Source organism: Paramisgurnus dabryanus, chromosome 24 (assembly GCF_030506205.2).
Source record: "Paramisgurnus dabryanus chromosome 24, PD_genome_1.1, whole genome shotgun sequence".
NCBI classification, from domain to species: Eukaryota; Metazoa; Chordata; class Actinopteri; order Cypriniformes; family Cobitidae; genus Paramisgurnus; species Paramisgurnus dabryanus.
The window spans coordinates 5798500-5810679 of record NC_133360.1 but is presented as its reverse complement, the minus strand read 5'-3'; the positions used below and the strand labels follow the sequence as shown (position 1 = coordinate 5810679).

At 37.7% G+C, this 12180-nt stretch overlaps 2 protein-coding genes across 2 annotated transcripts; both read left to right on the top strand.

The window, feature by feature from the left end:
* The first annotated feature begins 503 nt into the window (after window positions 1–503).
* On the top strand, window positions 504–3426 carry ticam1 (TIR domain containing adaptor molecule 1). The gene is made up of 2 exons (XM_065244396.2): window positions 504–714; window positions 1454–3426. The coding sequence occupies exon 2, from the start codon at window positions 1559–1561 to the stop codon at window positions 3281–3283; it is 1725 nt and encodes a 574-aa protein (XP_065100468.1). The 5' UTR covers window positions 504–714; window positions 1454–1558; the 3' UTR covers window positions 3284–3426.
* Window positions 3427–4855: 1429 nt separating this feature from the next.
* On the top strand, window positions 4856–9241 carry timm44 (translocase of inner mitochondrial membrane 44 homolog (yeast)). The gene is made up of 13 exons (XM_065244395.1): window positions 4856–4946; window positions 5742–5849; window positions 5958–6131; window positions 6234–6314; window positions 6676–6825; window positions 6906–7042; window positions 7134–7219; window positions 7343–7435; window positions 7506–7630; window positions 7714–7764; window positions 7852–7941; window positions 8025–8135; window positions 8794–9241. The coding sequence occupies exons 1-13, from the start codon at window positions 4917–4919 to the stop codon at window positions 8911–8913; spliced, it is 1356 nt and encodes a 451-aa protein (XP_065100467.1). The 5' UTR covers window positions 4856–4916; the 3' UTR covers window positions 8914–9241.
* Window positions 9242–12180: the final 2939 nt, after the last annotated feature.

Below are 12180 nucleotides of genomic sequence, written 5' to 3'. Positions count from 1 at the left end.
TGTTGGTTGATTTAAATTAAAGTGAATAATAATTTGCAATAGTTTTAGTGCCTCGTAAAATAAAAATAAAAAGAGTCCTGAGTTTATGAAGCTATAATTACAAAATAAAATATATGGATCTATTAATATCTGCTTTGTTTTATGACTCAAGAGTTATGAATTAAATATTTAATTTTTAATATAAATATTTAACAAATGTAAAATAGAATAGAGCATCCCAAGCATTTGCTTATAAAGAACCGTACAGTGCTCACATTTTTTTAATAAATAAAAAAAAATATTTTGATACTTGTTAGAGTAATCATCGATTTACAAAACATGATACATAAGTGAAAAATACTTTAAACAAGGTTTACATAATAAATATGCTATAATAAACAAAAAGTTATATATTTTAAATGTAAATTACATATGTAAATGTGTAATATTATATAAATATATAGTTCTTTCCGTGTAACTTCCATCCAGTCGTTTTGTACTGCCATCTTCTGGTCATTTAAAACTAAGCAAGACAAAATCAGAAGTTTCCTTCTTCCGTATTTAAAGTAAAGAATTATATTGAGTCATAAAGACCGCAATAGTTTACGATGACTGATAAATTATCAACGAGAAGAGACTTTATGAATGTATAATGTCTGATGTTGCAGACTTTGATCTATAAAATCGTGATATTAGATTATATTTCCTAGTTCCGGTTTCTAAGCTACTGCTATGGTAAGACATCATTACACGTGCATATAACAATTTTTTATATCATATATATATAAGATATGTAGCATTTGCTTTCTATTATTTAAGCACGGTTTCGTTAATTTTCATTCGTTATTTACACATCTCGATCTTAAATTTTAAAACAATTAGTATAAATCACACATATTAGTCTTAACACGGATTAAATTTGTTTTATTTTTATTAATACATAATTATATATAATTATATTATAACATTTAGTGTTGGAAAGACGTTACAGAAAGAGAAAGTTGTTACATAATGTCTGATGAAATGTCACCTTTATTGTGACGTCAGCAGATACGCGATCTCAGATGAACTTTCTTTTCACAACTCGCTCTTTTATACCTCAGGAGATTTGATGTTTGACTTTTCAGTTGTCTTACAAGTATCAACTTGGTCTCGTGTTGAAAAATACTGAAAACCCAGCATAAGCTGGTGAGCTGATTTTAGCTGGTCTCCCAGCCTGGTTTTGCTGGTGTAGCAAGCTGGTCTAGCTGTGTTTTGGTCCCTTTTTAAGCTGGCATAGCTGGACTTAACTGGTCAGGCTGGAAGACCAGCTGACTTACCAGCTTTGCCAGACTGGGAGGACCAGCTTAAACCAGCTACTGCTACCTTAAACCAGCTATCAGCGTCTTAGCTGGATTTGTCAGTAGAAAAGTGAGGAGCTGTGAAATAAATGTAGATCTTAATTCAAAAATGTGACTTTTACTTTGTTCTGCAGGGAGCCATCACGCTCGGGTAATTCATTTCAGATTGATTTGAATGGATTGAATATGTCATATGACAACACACATTCGCATACAATCTCCTGTACTTGCTCCAAACAATGGCAGAGGGAGGCATACGGCCTACAGAGCTTGGATCCGGTCTGGCCGAGGCGTTTGAGCTTCTCTCCCAGGCCTCCGAGGAGCGACTACTCAGCCTTACATCTAAAATGGGCAGCACACGGGCGGAGGTGATGGTTCATGCAATGTGCTTGATTCATTTAAAGAAGAGCGAAGATGCTTTTGGTAAGCTCTCAGCCAACGGCGAAGGAAGGGTTGCCAAATTCCTGGCTGAAATGATTAAAGTGCATGGAGAAAAACTAAACAGTAGCCACATTGGCAGTTTCAACGTCTCAGGCCCTGACATAGAGACGCTTTTGGATATCGCAAGAGTTTTTGCTGTATTGGTGCAGGAACGTTTATGCGACAAGTCACTTCGAGATCAAGCTTACCACAAAGCTTATGCAATAGGTCTAGGATCTATATATGCTGAAAACATCTTCGATGAAATGAGAAAAGTATGTGGGCTCCAAACCGTCGATGAATTCCCAAGGCCAGCTTCCCAAACTGGTGGTTTGACGTCTTTTGACATGTCTGGGAGAAACGTTAGTCATCCATCCTCTCTAAGATCCAGCTCGAACTGCAGCTCACGCACTCTTGAAATAAGCTCGCCAACTATTACAGATGCCAGTATGGAAGAACCAAAGCCAATGACCCTACGCACGACCCAAAATAGTGAAACTACAAGCAGCCAAAGCCAAGCACTACAGTGTCCAACTAATATTTCCCCACCTAATGCACCTCAAACAGCAGAAGTCATAAATGGCTCGACCCTTCCGAAGCCCAAGCAATGTATGGACCACAATGTAAGCTCACAGCTTCTGACTTCCAAAAACACAAATCCTGGTTTGGAATTCTCATCCAGCAACACACTGGGATCTCAACCTGCAAATGTACACGTCAATAAACCACCACACACCCAATCGAACTTCATCTCACAGGCCGTGAGCAGTATCGAACCCGATGACACGTTTTACGCTTTTGTAATACTCCATGAACCCGAAGACGCAGATGAAGCCGAAAGACTCAAGGACAAACTGGAAAGCATAATCTCAGGTGTCGGAGCGACGTTCTCAGAAATGGAGGAACCCGGCAGGTCCACCTTGGGCTGCCTGGAAGACGCCATCAGCAACTCGGCGTTCACTTTGCTGCTGCTCACCCGAAACTTCAACACCAACCTCAGCGAAACCAGCACCGATACGGCCATCTTCAACTCTTTGGAGAAACTTTACAAAAAGAACAGCGTCATTCCGTTGTTACCTCAGAAGAACTGCTTGCCGAAAGATCGCCTTCGACTGGTGCTTCGCAGTACGGTTCCTCTAGATGAGAAAAGCAAAACGTTCGAGCGTAATGCTTTGAAAGCGATGGCACCTGAGAAGATTGCAAGTCAAAAGCAGGTGTGGATGAAAGAGCAGCGAATTAAGATGGCAATCAAAGAGCAAAAGAGGCTACAAGAGGATAGAGCCAGGAATATGGACCTCCAACGGGAGACTGAAAGATTAGAGCGGCTCAGATTACAATCCAATATGTTATACGCCCAGTCTGCATACCCAAGAGATGTTATAGGTCGAGGGTGCGGACCGATGCCGACCAACGTGGATGCGCAACATGGCGCTTGGCAGCAACCGCCCTCGTGCATTCACATCGAGAACGCACAAAACGTAATGATTGGAAATCATTCAACAATGAATATTGACCATGATCACGGCTCAGGAGAGGATGATTGATTCTTAAAATAACAGTACAGACAAAATAACTTTGAATAAATTATGGTGCTGGGTCATCTGTATATCTGGTTTCTATATCCATGGTTTCTGTTTTATATGGTTGCGGTTATATGTCCTTGCAATAAATTCATATAAAATAACAATAAACTCATCATTTACTTACAAGTGTTGTCTCTCTTTCAGTGCACATTCTCTGAACTGTCGTTTAGCCAGTTTTAGGATGTTTACGTAAGAAATAATTTACGACAGGCTGTTGAATTATTCAAAAATAATGCACACCCAAGTTGGTAAATGCAGCGTTTTTATTAATTCACAGGACTGGAGTCAATTATTACGCTTATACCACAGTTACGACAATCATTGCTCTTGTGGTTATTTTAAAACATTTGACAGGTCAGGTGTGCGTTTATCGAAAAATAATGCATACCCGTGGAACATTTCTCAACCAATCAGAATAAAGTATTCAAGAGCATCATGGTATATTTGTAAATAAAGTGTAACAAATGAAACAGCAGTGATTTCCACAACAAAAAAATTCTCCAGGACACAAAAATATATGACACAAGTCAAGTGGGGTTATTTATTTAACACTTTTAGTCCCATTTTGAAGTTTGAAAGGTGTTCTGGTTATTATGGCAGTGGATGGTGACCGAAGTGATAACCATCTTCTCCCATAGTAACCAACCAACACTTTAAAAAAATCTGGGTTCTGAAGAACACCAAAAGACATTGGTAGTTTAGAAGACAAGGGTGAGTAAATAATGACAGATTTAGTTAGTTAACTACCCTTTAAGTTGTTTGTTAATATTGTCTGGGTTTTTCAGGGTACATAATCGTTTCAGTGTTGCTGTTGGAACACCAAAATTTGTGAAAATGTAATAATAAACAAATTAAATGAAAACAGACTTTACAGGATTATTTCACAAGTGCATTCTTGTGTCAAGCATCTATTTATTACATCTATGATTTTTCCATTTAATGACATAATTTGTCTCTGGATATTTTTCTGAGATGCTAATGCAAAATAAATACATATACATTTATGTATTTGGCACACACTTTATTTCTATGCGTATTTTAAAACATACAAAGGATACATTTTATTAGTATGTTTGTTCACAGAGATCAAATCCATGACCCCTGGTTACAAACACAATGCTCTACTAATTTAGCTACAGCAGTGGTTTTTTTTTTTTTGGACTTTTTAGGGTGCGCACTCCTTAAAAAAAAAAAAATTTAATTAAAACATTAAATGATACTGTTGGTTTGTAGCCCTGTTTATTTAAGTTTTAATTACAAGGAATTTATGATAAATTTATTTATTTTATAAAAACTGGGACCCCTGGCACCATCTCATGCCCCCCATTTTTAGAAACCACTGAGCAACAGGAACATATTGTTCCCAAAAATGTGAGGCAATTAATCTTTATCTAAGACTACTTCAAAGTGCTCCATATACACAAAATTATTTTTAAAAAATTATTTAACAAACAAAACCAAATAAAAAAGAGTCTGCAAGTTGCACGTAGAGACAGAACAGCTGTCAGTTCATTGGCCGTTCCCGTCATCGCTCCTCCCCCGGAAGTGCGTCGCAAGGTCACCAGCCAAACAGGTCACTCGCATCGCTACCAAGATGGCGGCCTCCTTGTGTCAGTGTTACCAGGTGAGTTTGTCATTTAAACTGTTTTTCAACTTAATTCAACAGCGCCATTAACATTATAATTATGATCGTAATATTTGCGATTAAATTAACAACATCGCGTGTTTGATTTATCACATCTTTGCGTGTTTCATAAGGGAAATGTGATTGATTCATCAGTCATGCTCATGAAACATGTTGATGGCCTTGATGGAAGATGAACTATGAAATGTTATGCATCAAACTGTGTTTACGATTACAGCCAGACGTTACGTTTTTTTTTAAATCAAACAACAAAGGATGTCGGAACAGTCTCTTGCAGAAAAATAAAAACACCATGGCAATACCATAGTTTTGTACAGACATGTGTCATCATGGTTATCAACGTGATTTAACCAAGTCTGTTTCGTGTATGTATGTACATATATAATGTCGTGATAACTGTGATGTAAATCCCATTGTATAGAAATATAGAATATAGTCTGTTTTATATGTACCATGGTATTACCTCCTGATGTCATCATAACTATAGTATTACCACCTGATCCCATAACTGTACCATGGTACAAGTTTTTAGGGACATGTTAGTCCTCTGATTTGATGTTTTTAAAGTTTTCTATGCTGTCACTGGCACAAAGTGACCATGGTAATACAATGCTTTTGCATATAGACATTTACCATGGTTATAGACTAAGTGTTATGTATGTCTCGTATACAAAGAGTTCTGTTGTATGTAAGTACCATGATGTTATCATCTGATGTCATAACTGTATTGTGGCACAAGCAGTGTATTTACATATTGTAATGTTTTCTTCGCAGGTGTGTGTCAGACGAGGTTGTGTCCTGTTATCCCCTCGTCACTATGTGTCATTATATGACAGAGCAACTGTGTACAGGATATGTGGACCTGCCGTCACTACAGCACAGGTGAGTGTTAGATGGGAAATATTGGGGATGTATACTAACAAAATCTGTTTCGATGCTTACTACATAGTCTAAAAGTTGCAGTCTGAGTGTTGGAGGTTTGATTTGCAGACGAGGTTTATGTCTGGCGGTGGCGGTAGGAAAGGCTTCTTGGGAGAGTTTCTGGACAACTTGAAGCAAGAACTGAACAAGAACAAAGAGATGAAGGATAACATCAAGAAGTTTCGCGAAGAGGCCAGAAAGCTGGAGGAATCGGATGCCCTCAAGCAAGCCAGAAGGAAATACGTACGTCTGTCGGTCACCGGTGGGCCGCAGTATGATATTTAAATGATCGTATTGTGATAGTACACAGCTAAAGGGTGATGTCGGGTTTTTTTTCTCTTTCAGCAAACCATCGAGTCAGAAACAGTCAAAACTTCTGAAGTGTTAAAGAAAACGCTCGGTTCAATATCAGATACAGTAAAGGAGGTGAGTCACTTTTATTACTCATGTTTTAACATATGCAATTTATTCACAGCATTTCATAGACATTTACATTAATTTATATTCATGCTTGAGCTTGCAATCCTTTTCTTATACAAAAGCATGTTGCAGTACTGTAATGTTTTCCAAAGCATACTTTACAGTATTTTTGATTTCCAACTTGACTTTTTTGTCTGTATTTGATTTCTGTTCCTTTTTTCAATGAATTTTAATTTGCATATGCTGAATTTTGCATTTCTGTTATATTCTATTTATAGAAATATGCTAAATTCTAGATATACATTTATAATTAATAAATAATTCATAATACTTGTATAGGTGTTAAAGTACATATTTTTTCCCACAGGGTCTGGAAGAGGTGGGTCGCACGGACATCGGGAAAAAAATTAAAGAAGGAATGGAGGAAGCTGCCAAAACGGCGAAACACTCTGCGGAGACCGTGTCTAAAAGCGGAGAGAAAATCGGGAAGACGGGAGCTTTTCGGGCAATCTCACAGGTTAGAAAAGTCTGCCATGTTTCACTTAGGTTCAATGTCAGTTTGGTCTTAAAATCATACCGTAATCTGAATCTCTGAAGGGCGTCGAGAGCGTCAAAAAGGAGATCGGTGACTTCAGTCAGAGCGGCCCGTACCGACCGCCCAGCAGGCTGAGGAAGAGGAGTGACTTCTCATCGAAGGCGGGCAGCGGGGAAGACAAAGTCTTCGAAGCAAACGAGTGTGTAGCAATATAATCTTCAATGTCTAGTTGGACCTAAAAATTATTTTACATTCGCTTCTTAACTACAATGTGTATTTCTTTTGTAAAGAGAGGCGATGGGTGTCGTGCTACACAAGGATTCAAAGTGGTATCAGCAATGGAAAGACTTCAAAGACAACAATGTGGTTTTTAACAGTGAGTATCTGATCAATAGATGGCGCTACACACCATGTTTCTTTTGTTATGTTTGAGATAGAGAAGGGATATCATTATGTTTAATATTTAAGGGGAACTTGTATTATGTGGTTCCCCCGTCAGGATTCTTTGAGATGAAGATGAAGTATGACGAGAGTGACAACGCCTTAATACGGGCTTCCCGTGCCGTCACAGACAAAATGACAGACATCATCGGTAAATATCTGTATATCTGCTTATATCTGTACATAGTTTTGCTTTATTTATATGAATGTTTGTATTTAAGGTGGGCTGTTTTCTAAAACGGAGATGTCCGAGGTCCTGACTGAGATTTTGAAGGTGGATCCGAATTTCGACAAGGACTCTTTCCTGCAGCAATGCGAAAAGGACATCATTCCCAATGTCTTAGAGGTGAGACGCGACACCCCATTCGTTTGAAATATGAAGAGACATACACAGAAATGCCAACGACTGAACTTTTGCTCTGTTTGTAGGCCATGATCCAAGGAGAACTGGATGTCCTGAAAGATTGGTGCTATGAGGCTGTAAGTGAATCTGAAGCTGTCAGATGTGTGAAACATTCACAGACTTTAGTGTTGAATGGCGAATGTGTATTTTTTTTTTTTTTTTAGACGTACAGTCAGCTCGCTCATCCCATCCAGCAGGCCAAAGCCATGGGTCTCCAGTTTCACTCCAAGATTCTGGACATTGATAATATCGATGTAAGTACGAGGGAAGATGTTTAAAATATTTATTTAACATGTTAATGCTTTACAAAGCATCAATCTTGTCGTTTTTAATCTAGTTGGCGATGGGTAAAATGATGGAACAAGGTCCCGTTCTCATCATCACGTTCCAGGCTCAACTAGTGATGGTCATTCGCAACGTGAAGGGTGAGGTCGTGGAGGGAGATCCGGTAAGTAATCGATAACCATTGACATCAGTAGTGTGATTCACCTCTCGTCGCCCCTCATATGAGATCACCCGAAACCCAGCCGGAGCCGCAGTGACTGGACAGCTTATACAACAGACTGGTTATAAATTTATTGAAAGGCCAAGTGTAATGGCACACCGGGGATTTTTTTTGCTAGGTCATTGTGGTTCGACGCTTCATTCTGTGAGTTTGAAATTAAAAACCTGCTTTTATTTCATACGGCGCTGTGAGCTTGATTAAATGTCAGTTTTCTCTGACTGCATAGACATTAAAATATGAAATAAAAAAGAAAAGTAAGGCACATTTTAGGACCATTTTATACAAATTTTATTAAACGTAACTAAATTTGTACTATCATAAATGTGATGTGAGGTATTATATTGTCTTAAAACTGATTAAAAAAAAATATAATTTTAACGTAATTATTTCTACATTATAAATGATAATTTCAACAAAGTATATTTATGCATTTGTCTATACATGTCCTGTTATCACTGTGTTACTTGGTGTTCAAACCATTGCCAACACAATGCCCCATCAGTTTAACTACAGGAACACGAAGTAACAATGCTAAAATATCCTTCATTTGAATTATTAACATAAAATTGATATATCGCCCGTATTTGTGTGCCTTTCACAGGAGAAGGTTCTCAGGATGATGTACGTTTGGGCGTTGTGTCGAGATCAGGATGAGTTAAACCCTAACGCCGCCTGGAGACTATTAGACATCTCTGCTTCCAGCACAGAGCAGATCCTTTGAGAAAAGGCAATGAAGACTCCGGGACATGAGGGAGGGAGGGGTTGAGGGCGTGACTCTGCTAATGGGCGTGGTCACACATCATCTTGTTTTGCATCACCCGGCCCCTTGCAGGAACCACGACTGGACCTCAGTGTGGTTCAGGGGGAGACACACCGGGCGACGTTTAGGACGACGTGGTGACGTGGCCGCAGGGTCGGGTGCTCACCATTGGACCCCTTCAGTCACGCTAAGAGACTTAGAGACTCATTTTTGTTTGTGTTTCGTCTGTCTAACTGTTCAGAATGAACTATGTAATGTCAATTGGATATCAGGTGTCAGTTGAATAGTTGCAAAACCCACAAAGTTAATAATAATACTTATAAAAGTACTTAATTAGTATTTAATTTAATCTCTCTCCCTGTGCATCTCATATCTTGTGTTCCTCAGTTCAACATCTTTGAATGGCATATACAATGTCTTAATTTATATACATCACATGTACGCAGAGATTTGGCCCTGGTGCCGTTTCATCAATTGCAGATCGTGCGTCTCAACAGTTTTTCTTTTTGGAGTCTTCAAATATGAAGTCATCGTTTTTTTTATAGTTCAGCCCCAATTCTATGGGGCGAAACGTTGGGGATTCATCACTTCAAATTGTCCAAATTCTTCTGACATGTATGTACAGGTATAATATCGTAATGTATCATTCCCTTTGTAATTATTATCTGGATTATGCGGTTTTCCTGATATATAAAAATGAAATGCAAATTAAAACTATTCCACGCTTACTCCAAAATTGTGTTATGATAATGGATTTATTAACATTTAACATTAATATTTGTAGTACGACAAGTCAACACTTGGCTCAACTAATAGTGTGAGTTTATGATTTTTTTCGCAAATTCTGCTAGTAGAGTCATGCGGACCTGTAGTTTAGCTAGACGGTATCATAAAATTGTTAAAAAGTGTTATTTGGTTAACTTTTCTAATTTTTATGAAAGATTTTTCTGCCAATTTTAAATAAATTAATTCAATTATAATTAAAAGCAGATTTACCATTTGATTATAAAAATGACACTTAATTGTACGTTTTCTTTTATTTTTGATTTTTAAAGTATGCAAATTCTATGTTAATTAGTGGGTGGGGTTTACTTGCTCGTATAACGTAGTGTGTCTAAGGCAGTGTTGCCAAGTTAGCAACTTTATTGTTAGATTTAGTAACTTTTAGACCCCTTTAGCGATGTTTTTACAAAAAGCGACTAATGACCAATCTGGCAACTGTTTCGATAACCTTAGCTTCACATCTGTACACATTCTGTGTCGCCTCTACCGGCTTGCTTTCCTTGTAAAATGCGCATCTCTAGTGTCACCCTTGTACCGAGCCCATAAGGTGAAATTGGGGTAAAAAAATCTAAAGTTTCGTTTCATGTGCTCACGCGAAACCGTCACGTGAAGAATTTTTTTTAAAAGTTTAATTTTGCGTACGCACGCGAAACTATGGCGTGCGCAGGCGAAACTATGGCGTTCGCACATTTTTTTTATTTGGAGGTTGCATGCAGAATCCATTTGCGCAAAAAAAAACCTTACTATTGCAATAGTTTTTTACATTTGCCTTTTCATCTTAGATTGTAGTGAAAATGAACAGCAATTTATTTTATTTTTCAATATGGCAGGAAAGATGCATTATTTTTTAATTTTGGCACATACTTTGTGTAAAGTTTTCTATAAAAAAATTTTGATCATCAATTAATTTATTTTAAATTGGCAGAAAAACCTTCCATAAATTTCCCTTGTGGCCCTTAAGAACACATAGATTTGTCGTAAAACATGCACTCCAGAAGCCAAGACACACAATTAAGGTGATTTATCTACACATTGGTTGAGAAGATGCATTATAAAACCGATTTAGTGAATACTAAATCGAACTATGGCGAAACTATGGCGCTCGCACGCGAAACTATGGCGCTCGCACGCGAAACTATGGCGTCCGCACATTTTTTTATTTGGAGGTTGCATGCAGAATCCATTTGCGCCAAAAAAACCTTACTATTGCAATAGTTTTTTACATTTGCCTTTTCATTTTAATATTGAACACTTAGATTGTATCGAAAATGAACAGCAATTTATTTTATTTTTCAATTTGACAGGAAATATGCATTATTTTTTTATTTTGGCACATACTTTGTGTACAGTTTTCTATAAAAAAAATATTTTGATCATCAATTAATTTATTTTATATTGGCAGCAAAACCTTCCATAAATTTTCCTTGTGGCCCTTAAGAACGCATAGATTTGTCGTAAAAGATGCACTCCAGAAGCCAAGCCACACAATTTAGGTGGTTTATCTACACATTGGTTGAGAAGATGCATTATAAAACCGATTTAGTGAATACTTCTGTGTACTGTAGATGCTGACCAACACTTGGTTTTGACGTGGACGTGGTCCCATTTATACTTTGGTTCTGGACAAATGGCTATGATTTGATAAACAAGCCTTCCTATTGTTTCCAAGCATTCATGTGATTGTCAAGCCTGTCAGTTTCGTGATGAATCTCGGCTTTAAAAAAGCGCTGAGTCGGCTGCTGGCTTCTTGGACTTCTCCAGCATTTGTCACGGTTTGTTCAGGACCTTCGGTTCTGTAAAACACTAGGAATAAAAAATAGTCAAATGCAGCCTTTGGAAAAATGTTTAATCTTATGCTAAATTATACGAAAGTGTATCTCTGAGTGCCTTCAGCTGAAGCCATGACAGGCCTGTAGGCAGTACCAGCGTTTAACATGCAGCATTCTGCAAGATATTAGATTTTTATGCATGCATGCATGCATTTGGTAGATGGAAGTTTCTATTCTGGACGCAGTTATTAAGTTTGAGGTTTGATATCTCATATGTGATCTGGTTGCAATGTGATCAAAGTATGCTGTGGAGTTTGGCAAATGCGGGTGATCATGCATACAATGCACTTCCCCTGCACACTATACATGCTGATACTAGTCACCTAATGTCTAATATCTCCTCACAGACCTGTTGGATGAACACAAACACATTTACATATGCAAATTAGACGCAATTAGTAGCTTTTAATGAGAAACCCCTGCATTTATTGGCCAGGCCTTTAGGGTAAGGCTGCAAATTGCAAAAAGAAAATACTTGTCAAGAACACAGCAGGGTCATATTTAACCCCAGATCATTAAGATTTGAATATTAGAAAACCATCATGGTCGTAGTTTTGTGCTCCCTTTAAAAGTCATTGTATTATAATAATGAGAGCCTAATGAGAATGTCTTCTTT